The following is a 14957-nucleotide window of genomic DNA, read 5'->3' as shown; positions in this document are numbered from 1 at the left end:
TTCCTACCTACAGCGATTCCTGCTGTGAGCCATCGCACTTGGACAGGCTTGGCTTAAAATTCTTCTTTTTTTTTTTTTTTGGTTCTTTTTTTTTCCGGAGCTGGGGACCGAACCCAGGGCCTTGCGCTTCCTAGGTAAGCGCTCTACCACTGAGCTAAATCCCCAACCCCTTGGCTTTAAATTCTTAACTCCCCAATAAATGTGCTAGCATACTTTCCCCCCGTTCTTTTCTTATTTTTCTTTTAAGACAGGGTTTCTCTGTGTAGCTCTCTCTGGCTGTCCTGGAACTCACTCTGGACCTGAACTCAGAAATCAACCTGTCTTTGGCTCCAGAGTGCCAGGATTAAAGGTGTGGACCACCACTATCTGGCAGGAGGATCTAAACTTCAAGGTCATTTTTTGGTCACAGAATCAATTTTCCTATATATAAAACAATAGTCATTGAAAGTTTGAGGGCTGTCAAAAAGCTCAAGGTATTTGCTGCCAAGCCTGAGTGAATTCCAGGACCAACAGGTAGGAGAGAACCGACCCCTGCAAGTTGTCCTTTGAACTCCACACTTCATCATAGCATTGCCCCACTAGACAATAATATTAATAATAAAACAAACTCGAGGAAATATGCACTAATGGGCTTCACAAATAAAAGCCATACTTTTGTTTGTTTGTTTTTGGAGACAGGGTTTCTCTGTGCAGCACTGGCTGCTCTAACTCAGAGATCTGCCAGGCTCCACCTCCTGAGTGCTGGGCCACTGCGGCTGGCCAGAAGCCATACTTGTTAATGTCAATAAAATGTCCACTACCACCAAGTCACCATTTACAGATGTCTTCTTACAAAAGCCCCAAATACGAAGAACTTATGTCGTGTGGGGAGTGGGCACATGTTGGCTGGCACTGGGCACTAGCGGCTTGCTGTATTTGCACTGAATCCAGACGCGGTACATGGTCAGCTGTTTCCCTCGATTCACCTGCAAGCGTCGATCCACCACGTTCTGCACCTTTTCCAGACCCGCAGCAGTGAAGAGTGTATCCAGCTCATCTGGTTAAAAAGAACAGATGTTTACAGACGTTCCTCTGGAGAAAGGACAGTTTGCTAATAACTGTCCATGTTAAATGGAGCCTTGAGACATGGAGGTCACTGTGCTTCTTAAGAGGCCTTATTAGCATTGGTTGCTGACAGTGACAGTTTGGTGATGAAAGGGTCCAGGTTTGGGCACCAAAGTCCCTGAGGAAGGTCTACAACAGGGAAGAGTTTTAAGAAGGTGATGCCGGGGCTGGGGATTTAGCTCAGTGGTAGAGCGCTTACCTAGGAAGCGCAAGGCCCTGGGTTCGGTCCCCAGCTCCGGAAAAAAGAACCAAAAAAAAAAAAAAAAAAAAAAAAAAAAAAAAAGGCAATGCCACCTCTCTTTAGGCCTCTCACTGGCCTGGAACTGAGTAGGTTAGGATGGCTTGTTAGTTAATCCCGGGGCCCTCGTTTCTGCTCTCCCAGGGTTTGGGTTACAAGCACAAGCTTCCATGCCCCTACTGCAGTTTTTAAAAGCCCTAAGGTCTACAGAGTTACATGTGGGTCTGGAGAGATGGCTCAGCGGTAGGAGCACTGGCTGCCCTTCCAGAGGACTCAGCTTCAATTCCCAGCACTGACAAGGTGGCTCAGAACCACCCACAACTCTAGTTCCAGGATCTCCAACATCCTCCTCTGGTCTCTGAGGGCACCAGGCACGAACATGGTACATAGACATATATGTAGGCAAACATTCAAACACATAAGGTAGAAAATAAATCTTAAGAAAAAGTTACACAGCCAGGTGGGGGTGGTGCACCCGTCTAATCTATGCACTCAAAAGACAGAGGCAGGCAGATTTCAAAGTTCATGACTGCCCTGGTCTACAGAGTTGAGTTCTAGGACAACCAGGGCTAAATGGAGAGAGACTGTCTCAAAAACTCCAAAGATAGAAATTTATATTTCAAAAAAATCAAATCAAAACAAACAAACAAAAAAAGCATAAAAACACGGGGTGGAGGAAGCCTGTGTATAACACTAGTAGTCAGCAAGAGGGAAGCAGGAGGGCTGCAAGCTCATGGTTAGCCTGGGCTACACAGATAGTTGGCTTCAAACAAAGCAACAGCTCCCACCCCAAAAGACATGTGCACAAACTGACAGATGTGTTTGCCAACACAATGTCTTACAGGACAACTTTCAATACCATGTAGCCAAAGTCTCAAAGTATATGACCTGATAAAGGGCCCCAAAATACTCCCAAAGTGCTGGTGGAGGGCGAAGCCTGTGGAGACAGGCTGCTGCAGCGGGCAAATCAGACTAGGCTGAGACTTGCAGAAAGGGCAAGTTCCCACTTTGGACAAAGCAACAAAAGTGAGAGAAAAGCAGCTGATTCAGTCAGCACGTGTGGGGGTTAGTCTGCTGCTATATACAAATGCTAAACTCTGAACCCCAAGATCTTGTTACAAGACCCATAGGCACATTCTCACGAACACCAAATGACGTTGTATGAACCCTGCTCTTCAATTTAAAGCTATTGGTTAAGTAAAAGTGATTACAGCCAATTACTGGGAGAACAGAGGTGGGCAGGCCTTCAGCCACCAGGCTTGGGGGTTGCTGGTAATGGGGCAGAGAGACAGGGACAGGGACAGGGACAAGGAGGTGAGGGAGGGAGGGAGGCGGCCTCCATGAGAGGAGATGAACGCTGAGCACGTGGACAGAAGTGCATCCTGAGGACAACGGCAGCCCAGGCTCAGTAACTTGGGAGGGCAGCTGGGAAGCAGCCAGTCTGGCATATAGAATATAGACTAGGGGTACTGTCCAGTGACTGTGAATCGTCTAAGCTGATTAAATAAATCAATACGACTATGTCTTGATTACTGGGGGTGGGGTGGTGGTGGTTCACATTAAGAATTTATAGTTATTAAATACCATTTACAACAAGAAGTTGTCTGGGGAAAGTGACAGCTCAGGGTGGCTCAAGGGCAGTGTGTGACAGGAGAAAGGCAGGAGGGCCAGGTGACTTAAGAAAGGGCAGGTGACTGTCTATTAGACCTGTAGACACTGCCTTTAGCACTAATACAGATCATCATTTTCATACCTTGTGTGAAGAAGTAAACTCTGGTGCCATCACCTCTCACATAGAAATTTCCAGACAGACACTGACCTGCAGTTACACAACAAAAACAGATATATATTAATACATTTGGAGCACAAAAGGATGACAGGCAGTGGTGGTGCACCCTTTAACCTTACCACTGGGAGGCCAAGCGGGTCTCTGTGAATTCAAGGCTAGCCTGATCTACAGAGAGTTTCAGAAAAACTGCATCTTGAAAAACTAAACCAAATGTGATGGTTGCATATGCTTGGCCCAGGGAGTGGCACTATGAAGTGTGGCCTTGGAGTATGTGTGTCACTGTGGACATGGACTTTAAGACCCTAACCCTAGCTGCCTGGAAGTCAGTCTTCTAGCAGCCTCCAGATGAAGATGTAGAACTCGCAGCTCCTCCTGCACTGTGCCTGCCTGGATGCTGCCATGCTCCCTCCTCAATGATAATGGACTGAACCTCTGAACCTATAAGCCAGCCCCAATTAAATGTTGTCCTTACAAGAGTTGCCTTGGTCATGGTGTCTGTCCACAGCAGTAAAACCCAAAACAACAACAATAAGGATTTATTACTTTTTGAGCTTCTGTATATAAGCTTGTGCCTGAGTGAGTTTATATGTACCATGCAGCTCATGGAGTCCTGGATGTCAGATTCCCTGGAATTGTGAGTTATGGGAAGTTGTGAACTGTCCAGTGTGGGACTCTATCTCAACCCTCCTCTCACCCCGACACCAAGCACCTTCCCTTTAACAACAGGCATTCAAAAAAAAAAATCAGATGTACATTTGGGGGACATGTGATACTTCAAAGGAACTAGCAACTTCCTACAGAGGAACAGCACTTCAGCAGAGCAGTACCATGGGAAAACAATGTCAGTATCCAGTCCTGCATGTGATTCCAGCTGAGTTCCAGGTGGCACCATCACAAACACCCGCTCAGCCTACAGATTCCGTTGGAAGAAAAACAAGAATCAGTGTAACTGACTCTTACCTAAACTGGCCCATGCTGGTTTCTCAGGTGCACAAGCACAGCCGTGAGAACTCAGACTGTTTTTCTGTGGACAGCATCTCTTCTGCTCATCCCTCCGGTCTTACAAACTGCATGTAACCCCCACATGTCCTAACAGTCCACATATAACATGTGAACTTGTATTCTGGCCATCAGGCTTAAAATGATCATCCACACGTGGCTCTCCTCACCTAGGAGTACAGAGCAGAAGCCTCTCCAAAGCAAACTGTGTGGACTGCCTTAGATTAGGCCACCCCAGCATCCAAGGTTCTGTTATACCTATTTATGCTGGCAGAGTTTCTTCCAAGACGGATAAACTAAAGACATAGTAGAGAGCTTAAAAAGGGCCATAGACATTTGTATTTTTGTTATAAATGGAGGCATCTAGCTCTTTGCTTGAACTGGCTGCAATGGGGTTGAGAAGAATTCTCTTTTCCCTTTTACTTCCTTGCGCGTTTATGGTTGGTCATTTAAACTGAACTGTTCGTTTCTGGGTGGGTCCTGGATCTTCTCCTTATCAAGTTCCTGACAGCCCCGTGATAAACACAGATATTGAGACTTCATGTGCCATGAACACTGGAAATGTCTGCTCAGCCACCTGACTTAACTTGTAGTGCTGAGAGCCCTGCACATGCCAGGAAGGAACACCACTATGCTAAACTCCCAGGCTTCAGCTAACCTAAACCATTCTTGCAGCCCAGAACAGCAGAGGCTTCGATACGTCAGGCCAGGGTTCTGCCACTGAGAGGTACCTAACCTCTTCATCTCATTTTATTAATTTTTAAAAACTTAATGCATGAATGTTCTATCTGAATGTACATCTGCATGCGGGAAGAGAACATCAGATCCCATTACAGATGGCCATATGCCGCCATGTGGTTGCTGGGAATTGAACTCAGGACCTGAGTGAGCAGCCAGTGCTCTAAACAACTGAGCCATCTCACCAGCCCCTTAACCTGCTCATTTCACTTTTCTTAAACTTCTGATAAAGCCTAGGACTCATAAAAATTGCTTCTCTTTTTATGTTTTCCCTTTAAAAATATTTATTTTCCATTAATTATTTATTCAACTTACATCCTGATTGCAGTCCCCCCTAATATTTACTTTATATGTCTTTAATATTTACTTTTTTATGTCTATGAGTGTTTTGTCCGCACGTGTCTATACAGTGTGTATGCAGTACCCTTGGAGGCCAGAACTGGGCATCAGAATCTGGGAACTGGAGTTACAGGCAGCTGTTGGCCACCATGTGGGTGCTGGGAATCAAACCTGGGTCCTTTGGACGAGCCAGTGCTCCTACTTTTAAGCCAATTCTCCAGCCCCTTTTCATGTTTTATAAAAAAAAAAAATTATTTTATTTTTGCATAAGTGCATGCCTGACTGTATGTATGGGTACCACATGCACACAGAAACTTGTGGATGTGAGAAGAGGGCATGTGACCCCCTAGAACTGCCACATGGGTGCTAGGGACCAAATCCAGGTCCCCTGAAAGAACAAGTTTTCTTAACTGCTAAACCATTTGTCCAGCCCTTTTCCTCCTTAAGAGATAATATCTAACAAACAGACAGACAACCCCTAACCTTTCCACTGCCAGCATTAAATGTCTAATCTGTTTGGTAAACTGATTATTTTCACTAAAGTGGCAAAATACCTTTGGAAAACAAATTACTTATTTGAGACAGGGTCCCGTGTAGCCCTGAGTGGCTTGCTGTGTATCTGAAGATGACCTGAACCACTACTCTCCTGCCTCTACCTTCTAAGCACTGAGGTATAGGTATACACACCTGGTTTTATATCATCTGGGGAATCAAAACCAGGGCTTTATGTATCCCAGTCGGTAGGCACTCGTGCTGGCCAGTTTGATACAAGCTATATAGACATCTGAGAGGAGGGAGCCTCAATTAAGAAAACGCCTCTGGAAAACCAGGGTCTAGGCAAGCTTGACAAGGCGGTGTGCACCTTTAATCCTTGCAATAGGAAGGCAGAGGCAGGTGGGTCTCTGAGTTTGAGGCCAACCTGGTCTACAGAGTGCGTTCCAGGACAGCCAGGGCTACACAGAGAAACCCTGACTCAAAAAAACTCCCCCAAAAATTCAGGTTCTAGGCTAGCCTTTAGGGAAGTGGCAGGTGGGGGTGGAGGGGTGGTGTCACCTGGGCTGGTTGTCCTAGGATCTATAAGGTTAGGTTGAGCAAGCCAGTAAGTAGCACTTCTTGATGGCTTATGCATCAGCTCCTGCCTCCAAGTTTCTGCCCTGCTTGAGTTCCTGTCCTGACTTCTTTCAGTGATGGGCTATGATGTGGAATTGTAAGCCAAGTAAACCTTTTCTTCCCTAAGTTGCTTTTGATCACGGTGTTTTACCACAGCAACTGTAACCCTAACCATTACAGCACTCGACCAAATGAGCTAATGAGCTACTGCACCTCAGCCCCAATCATCTTCACACACACACACGCACGCACGCGTGCACACACTTTCTACAGATAATATGGTACTGTATAGTCCTGGCTGACCTGGAATTCACTGTGTAAACCACCAGGCTTGACTTGAACTCAGAGATCAGCTTCTGCCTCCTGAGTACTGATACTAAAGTCATATGCTACCATGACTGGCCATACTTTTAAATATTTAATAATTTTTTTGATATTTTGCTTACATGTATGTATCTGTTCCTCATGCATGCCCAGTGCCTGTTTAGGCCAGAAGAGGGCATTAGATTCCTTGGAACTGGAGCTACAGACAGTTGAGACTCACCATGTGGATACTGGAAACTGAATTCTGCTTCCCTCCAAGGACAGCCAGGATTCTTAACCAATTCATCTCTTCAGACCCTCACATACCTTTTTTAAACCGAAGCTGAGCCATGTCATAGCGGCCATAGTCTCGAAGAAGCATCACCCCTCCAGGCTTCAGGAGTCTGCTTAGCTTGCTGATAGCTTTCTGCATCCTGCAGTGCAGCAGGGAATGAAGTGTAAGTCTCCTTAGGGATGGCTTTCTCTGCTCCTATAGCATAAACCCTAGGACAACCGACTTCCTAACTTCCTCACTAAAAGCCAGCCCCTGCGTCTTACATGGTGATGGACATTCCAAGTATTAAATCCAGCTCCCTTCTTGGTGCCCCAGTGATCCCTTGCCACATACTCCTGTAGCTCTCTAGGAGCCCTGATATTACAGTGCATGTATGGCCACACTCGTGACTTGTGTTGGTTTGGCTTGTGTTTTGGAGCCAAACTGGTGTACAGGCCTTCAGCAAGGGGGCACCATGGCAGAGCAAAACCAATACAATCGTCGTGTGGCTTTTTTATGTCTACTAGACACAACAAAACCCTTTGTATTTAGGGCATAACCCGAGTTTAAGGTCTTCAATTACAGCCTTATCATAGTAAAGCTATTAGTTAAGGGACTTTAAACTTACTTGTCTGGAACAATTGCGGAAAGAACAAATATAAGAACGATGACATCAAGACTGTCCTTGGGCATTGGGTAACTCTGATCTTCATCACAGAGATCATGAACAAAGGCAAAACAGCGGGAAGGATCATATTCTGAATTTGTCTGTGGAGAGAGAATTGGGTCAGAAGATGTGAACACAGGACAGGGAAAGGCTTAAATGTTTTAGATGCCAGTACTGTTACTCCCACCAGAAGGATTTACTTCTGGTCACCAGAAGGGGTAAAATTCTAGCACTTGGAAAGTGAAGGCAGGAGGATCAGGAAGGTTGGTTATATAGCAAGTTCAAGGTGACCATGAGGTGCATAAGACCACATCTCAAAAAACAACAATGTCTGCAGATGGGGCTGGAGAGAAGCCTCAGCAGTTAAGAGCTCATCTTAGCATCTTATTGTTACTGTAGGACATGAATTTGATTGCCAGCATTGACATCAGGTAGGTTATAACTGCCCCAGAGAATCCAATACCTCTGACACTTGTAAACACACACACACACACACACACACACACACACACACACACACACACACACACACACACACACACAGAGACACACACACTCTCACCCTTAACGAGTTTGAAGAGGTCTAGGACCCCACCTGAGTTCCAGATAAGTGCTGGGTTCAGCAGTCTTGCCTGGCTCTAGAAGAGCTCACGGGAGCAGCTGCACTTACCTTGACCAGTTCAATAGCTGTGGCAGAAAAGTCACAACAGTAAACGAAGAGGTCTGGGTTACTGAAACAGGGAGAAAAAAGCAACAATTAGGAGACAAACTGTTTATGTCTGTTCTCTTTGCAGAGTAGCACAGTAAATGGCAAAGAATACCTCTCGTCCAAATAAACTGTGCCTGTTAGTCACAATACCCAGCGTTCTGGTTAGAATTCTGTACCTTTACTTACTTTAAGGTCAAGTGGAAATAGCCAATATTAAGTTTATCAAAGCATCAGGAGGAAACCCTGACACTTTTAAGCAAGTATTACATCACTAGGTGGGTTCCAGTATCTTAAATGGCACAGCCGTGGTGGTTAAGGGCTCCTACTGCACAATCAGGAGAACTCACATAATTCTTGAGAGATTCTGACACACAGAATGTGACGTACTCCAACTTCTGGCAATAACCTTAGACCTTCTGTTTCTGCAGTAGGGTCTCCTGTATCCCAGGCTGGCCTTAAATGTGTTTAAGATGCCAACTGAACCGAGGGCTTCATGAATTCTGGGAAAGTACTCCAACAACCATGTGACATCCCCAGACCAATTTTTGCTGAAAAAAATTAATTTATCTTGTGTGTCTAAGTGTATGGAGGTCAGGAGATATTTAAGGGAGTCTGTTCTCTCCTCTTACTATGTTCTGGGAACTGAACTCAAGTGCCAGGACTGCCAACAAGCACTTTTACTCCCTGGTCATCTTGCTGGTCTGGAACTCACTAGGTAGAACAGGCTGGCTCATAGATCTGCTTGCCTCTGCTGGGATTAAAGGTGTGTGTAATCTCATTTAGCCAAAGTGAATGTTTTAAATGAGGCGAACGTGTCACTAAATGTTATTAAATACTCTGGGCTAAACCACCAAGCTATTTAGATGGAACTCTGAGAAGCACTGAAGCATCTGAAACTAGAGTGTCATGCCCGTGGGTGCCTAGAAAGGAGATGTGCTGAGAGCCACACATCCAGCATTTCTAGGCCAGGCTCCTGAACTGCAGGCACTTCCTGCATGGCAGAAGTGTGCCAGCACAGAAAGATGCAATGGTTACCGGGTTCCACAGAAAGATGCTGGGAAGGGAAGAGGCCCTCTCTCACTCCATGGGATGGACCTGAGCACAGCCAGTGGTTTTACACTCACCGTGTAGATCTCCTCACCTGAATGTTTGTTCTCTGTATCTACAATACTTCTCATAATGAACCAAAACCAGGAGGGGACTGAAGATTCTCTTGGCTTACAACACATCGGAAATGTTGGGGGCCCATGTTTGCAGCAAGAATCTGAAGTGGGTAAAGACTTGTAAGACTAAGCCTTTAACCCGTGGGGACTGATGCTAACCCCAGCGAGACAGTACTGGAAGAGAACTGAAGGACACCTGGACTTGAGGTGCTGATCACCTGGTCACAGTGGGAAAACCTCACAGTTCTGCTGCCAGTGTACTGAAGCAGGTTTTCAGAACTGGAGACAACGCCATGCAGGCCAGCTGCCCCACCTTGACCATGGGGTGGTGGCGTAAGAATTAACAACCGAACAATATCCTCACAGAGCTTACATGAGAAACAGAACACAAAGGCCTCTTAGGGACACTTCAGAGAAGGCATTATTAGTGCTGTGGCTGGTATCAACTCTAATTGTCTAACACTAGACTAAAGCTACTCCTAAATGGGTATCTGAATCCCAAATAGCTCATGCTCTGGGAGCAAACCTCCCCTCCATCCTGTAGACCTGATCGCTTACTTACTTGTTAGTTTGTAAAATCGGAAAGACTGTGTTTCCTACACCACAGCCAACCTGCAACAGAAAGGAATCAGGAGTCATTAACTCTTTCCCCTTTCTTCTTGTTTTTTCCACAACAGGGGCCAGGATGGTCTATAACTTAATGGTTTTCAAGCCTCAGCTCCCTGAGTGCCGAGACTACAGGCACTGTCATGCCCAGCTTTTGGGAGCTGTACTTGGGGAGGTATAACGACCTGACCTAAATAGGACCCATGGCCTTTCCTCATCTCTCATGGACTCTAATCAGAGACTTAGTTAAAGACAAGAACACTGGCTTTCGCTGGCTGAAGAAAGCTAGTCTAAAAAAAGGGCACAAAGCTGCTTTTACTTTCTGAGTTCTAGCAAAAAGCCCTGTAGATAAATTATTCTCCTGATGAGCTTCATTCACTACACCATGATTAGAAAGATATACTGCAAAGTCTCTGAGACCTTTATGGCCAGCATAGACGATCTGGGAGGCAAGAAGGCAGGTTCAACAAGACTAAACAGCTGGTGTTGGTGTTGGTTCAAATTTCAGGAGTCTGACCCTGAGTGGTAATGACTAATTCAATCCCATGTGTACAAGAAAGCATCCATAAATCTCTTTGAGGAATAGAGAACAAATGTAAATACATTGAAACTCTTCGTACAGTACACGTGACACCTTCTATAAAGGTTCTATAGACTGACTGAGAAAAAGAAGCTTATGATCAGGGTCAGGGGGTCTGGTTTGGTCACCAGACATTAGCCACTTCTGCTCCCAGCCTTCTGGGCAAGCATTAAGTCCTGCATTCCTTCAGGGGAACAACTCTGAGTGCTAACCTTCCAGGTTCCCCTAGGACTTATCTGTGAGAACAAGGATCTCCTTGTCTCCTACAACAGGATCAGTTGAAACGTTCACATAGTAACACTGCTAAATATAGTGCTTTCTGCAGCACAAAAACTGTAAACGTTTACGGAGTGCCATTGGCAGACATACTTCTTAGCCATTTTATATACATTACCTAAAGTTCCTTACAGTTAGACCAAGTACTCCCTGTGCTCTAGGAGGGACATGAGCTCATGCAGCATCTCACAGGAGGTAACAGGGATTAGCTAGGTGGTAAAGCGCTCCTCTAACCCGTGTGAGGCCTTGGGTTCAATTTCCAGCATTGCCCCCACTCATGGCACTGGACTTAATTCCAAGTTTTACTAGCTTTAGAATTAGCTTCCAGTGAAGTTAGTAGTCCCTTATAAACGAATTTCCCTAATAGGACCTGCCTAGGTATTGTCCCAATTCAAAAGAAGAATGGTGACGATTCCTCAATGGTAGGATGCTAAAATCTAGTCAAATTGATCAGACAGAAGACACTCTGGGTCAGCCTTGCTAGTCTGAGTGTAAAATGTGACATCTTCACTAACTCCATTAGGAAAATAAAGTTACCTCAAGTATTCGGTAGGTAGCAGAGGAGCCAGGAAAGTCGTCAGCACAAATTTCCAGGTGGGTGAGCTTCTGAGTCACCGGCTCTTCCACGGGAGGCACCCGAGTTTCACATCCATGGCTGGTACAAGGACGCTTGTGTTGTTCTGCTGCCAAGCCAGGTCCATCCTCACTGCTTCTAGGTTTGGAGACTTCATTCTTCTGTTTCTCCAAGTGCAAATTCACTAGGTGATCGTGGCTAGGTGCCAGTTCAGGGAACTCAGTAAAAAGCCAGTGTCTGTCCTTGAAAAACCCATTTTCGTGAACTTTGTAGAAGTCATCCCAGTATTTATGGGCATTGACTTCATAATCAGCTGTAAACATTTGAGAAAGAATTTTAAGAGTCGGTCTCAAATATTTTATTTATATCTAATGTCAAGTGTCTTGCATCACCAAACATCATTTTATTCCAGAAGTATGCTTGAGGGCAGTCAGGGTCTGAGAACTGGGCACCTTCACAGGCAATCGCCTTCTATCCATCTTACGTTTACGTCACCCACTTTTCATCCCCAGGGAGCCTAGCCTCTGCCATCAGACAGGGAGTTAGCTACCCATCATTTTCCTGACACAGCTCTGGATGGCCTTCGACTACGGGGGAATTATGAAATTAAGCAAACCCCAAGCACTGCACACAAGTCTAATTATTCTTAGTTTCAAGGTTCTATTTGCCAGGGACAGGCAGGTTCGTTGGTGTCTGTGGTAATTATTTTCCCTTGTAAGTTTTTTTTTTTAATTTACAAGTTAAATGTCTCAGGCTCTTTGGATATCTGTGTAAATCCAGTGACTGTCACTCATGCATCTCTTCGGAAGGCACGTTCCTGCTTCTTTAGAACGTGGGGGCCAGGCACAAAGTCAAGATTAGTAATGAATGCTAAGATAAATAACTAGAATATGAGGAAAACCAGACAGTGAGAAAACTCTTCTTCCCGAAGCAAGAAGAGTTTCGGCTAATCAGGAGACTGATAGGGGCTCTTTCTCCGTTTGCTGACACGAAGACCTGGACCAGACCTGATGGAAGAATGAAGACCCAAGCAATGGGAGCCCACCACTGATTGCTTACCTCCAGGCAAAGCGCTTAAGGCCCTGTGGTTCAAGCTTAATTTTTTTGGAGACTACATCACCCTATGCTGCCCAGGACAGCCTCCAACTCAGTGGTCCTTCTGTCTCAGCCTCCCACATAGCTGAGTCTATACACCACTGCACTTGGCTAACTGGTTCTTTAACTGTAGAAAGAGGATATTGGGCTACATGACTTTGAAAATCCCTCTGAACACTATGATGCTTTATCTGGTCTGCATTTAACAATGCAGGTAGGAGGCCTACTTCGCAACTGGAATATATACACATGCTTATATATATTTTTTGAGACAAGCTCTCACGCAGCCAAGGCTGGATTGGAACTCTATGTAGCGAAGATGACTTTGACACACTCCCCAAGAAATTACACCCCCTCCATCCTAGGAGTTCTATACCTGGCCAGGACTGTGACCTCAGTACTATACAGAAACTTTATCAATGCTTATTAGCCATCTCCCAGTCCCCTGGTGCCTATTATCTTAAAGTTCTAGTTTTACATTCAAATGTCTCTTAGAAACAGGGCTAACCAGTTCTAGTTTTAGTCTTTAGAGTACTTTATAAAGAAATTATTCTTGTCTTTAGGAAGGACCTCTTCTTCTTTGAGCAGACTCATCTCCACTCTGCTGCGCCTGATCTTTTTTTGGTAGAAGATCCAGATCTCCAAACCCATCACCCCAGGAAAAGATACATGGTCCAATCATCCTCTCCTCCAACAGTAGGTAGGATCTGACCACATCATTCTAGCTCTAATGGAAACTCTCCAGCAGAACACAGACTGACGAAGCTACCCTACGATAGATGATCGAACGACTTTACGGTTGCCACGGGCCAGCTACATCCACATGACACTCGTCAATACGAACTAAAAATGTAGAACTAGAGAATACAAAAACTCAACCCCAACTTCCTTCAAAATTTTGTTAGAAGGCAGCCAGCCCCTTTGCCTCCTAGCTCGTCCCCTCCCCGACCCGTTCTATGCCGGAGTTCTTCATCAGGTCAGTAACAAATGATCCTGGTGCCCGCATTTCTACTGCCTTCTCGTGGAGGCGCGTCCCGCACTGCCGGCTGTGGACAAATCAGCGCACCTTGCTTCTCCGGGCACACCAGCTGGGAACTGTTCTCCTGCACTTTCCTCTCCGCCGCCGCGGCCTGCTCCTCTGACCACTTCACGTTGTCCCTGTGAAAACCAAACGGGCAGCTTAAGGTCCACAGGTCCCCGCCGCGGGCAGGGTGAGTCGCGGAGCCGCGAACGTCCGTCCTCGGGAGGCGAACGCTTCAGCTACCGCCGCGGGAGGAGGGCAGGGCTTTTCTCCAAGTGCTCCGGGGTGGCGAGGTGCAGGGTAGTTACCAGGCATTGTGGTGGAAGACGCGCGCCGGGTCGCTCAAGAACCGGTTCCCGAACTGCGGTCTTTTCCTGTCCTCAGTCTCCGGCACGCCTTCAGACAAGGAGGCCGCCATGACACCGGAGACGGAAACGCCTCCTTTTCCTTAACGCGAGGACTTCCTGTGGGCCACACCCCTTTCGGAGGTAGTGGCGTCTGGGCGGGAAAACGGGAGGCGGGGCGGGCGGGGCGGGGCGGGGCGGGGCGGGGCGAACTCTAAGTGACTAGGGAGCGAATTGAGCAAAAGTCGCTTCTCTGAGGAGGTGCTGCAGGGCGTGCTGCCGGGGAGGAAGTAGGAGACTGTCTCCTCCTGTTCCGCTTCGGTGCTGGAACCCCAGCAAACTCCCCAGGTTCCCTCCAGGAAAAGCTTTGACAAGCGGACTGTGAAGAGACGTGGGTACCACACCACAGTCGGCGGTGAGGCAACGCATTGGTTTTGAGAGCGTGAAGCTTCCGTGTTGAATGTCATGACCGAGCACAGCTCTTTGAAAAGCCAGGCTTAACTGGCACGATAAAAATTGTAATACATTCATATACAGAGTTTGTAATATGTACATATATTCAATTTATTTAAGTGTATACATTATACATTTATATGTTATACATACATGTATAAATATTTAAAAAACTAATGGTCATTGGCATATAATTTATAATTGTACATTTTCCGCCTCATATATTTCTATTATTTAAAAAAAAAATTTCTCGGGGTTGGGGATTTAGCTCAGTGTTAGAGCGCTTGCCTAGGAAGCGCAAGGCCCTGGGTTCGGTCCCCAGCTCCGAAAAAAAACAAAAAAAAAACAAAAAAAAACAAACCTGGGTCCTCTAGAAGAGTTGCCAGTGTCCTTAATTATAGGGCTCTCCAGGTCCTATAATTTCTATTCCTATTATTATTATTATTATTGAATGATTGATTGGTTGATTGATTGATTATGGCTGTTCTGGAATTGTGTAGAACAGGCTGGCCTTGAACTCTGGTCTTCCTGCATTTGCCTACCTGGTGTATGGATTAAGGGTATATACCACTATG

At 45.9% G+C, this 14957-nt stretch overlaps 1 protein-coding gene across 1 annotated transcript; it reads right to left on the bottom strand.

Annotated features, from left to right (window-relative positions):
* Positions 1 to 257: 257 nt before the first annotated feature.
* Mettl2a (methyltransferase 2A, tRNA N3-cytidine) lies at positions 258 to 14076 on the bottom strand. Its single transcript, NM_001108839.1, has 9 exons — positions 13894 to 14076; positions 13631 to 13722; positions 11433 to 11782; positions 9996 to 10045; positions 8232 to 8292; positions 7523 to 7662; positions 6948 to 7054; positions 3096 to 3161; positions 258 to 1036 (listed from the first exon to the last, which is right to left on the bottom strand). Exons 1-9 carry the CDS (start codon positions 14001 to 14003, stop codon positions 855 to 857), a joined length of 1158 nt encoding a protein of 385 aa, NP_001102309.1. The 5' UTR covers positions 14004 to 14076; the 3' UTR covers positions 258 to 854.
* Between the last annotated feature and the right edge of the window lie 881 nt (positions 14077 to 14957).

This window comes from Rattus norvegicus, chromosome 10, assembly GCF_021556685.1.
Source record: "Rattus norvegicus strain SHRSP/BbbUtx chromosome 10, alternate assembly SHRSP_T2T, whole genome shotgun sequence".
NCBI lineage: Eukaryota > Metazoa > Chordata > Mammalia > Rodentia > Muridae > Rattus > Rattus norvegicus.
The sequence above is the reverse complement of the archived record's forward strand: the minus strand, read 5'-3'. Positions and strand labels throughout refer to the sequence as shown.

What these genes read in the sequence shown, in the direction of transcription:
- Mettl2a (NM_001108839.1), bottom strand. Translation starts at nt 14,003, where the DNA reads ATGGCGGCCTCCTTGTCTGAAGGCGTGCCGGAGACTGAGGACAGGAAA. An exon ending in GTCTTCCACCACAATGCCTG is followed by an intron (nt 13,723 to 13,893) that starts GTAACTACCCTG and finishes TGGTTTTCACAG; the next exon opens with GGACAACGTGAAGTGGTCAG. An exon ending in TCAGCTTCGGTTTAAAAAAG is followed by an intron (nt 3,162 to 6,947) that starts GTATGTGAGGGT and finishes GTGTAACTGCAG; the next exon opens with GTCAGTGTCTGTCTGGAAAT.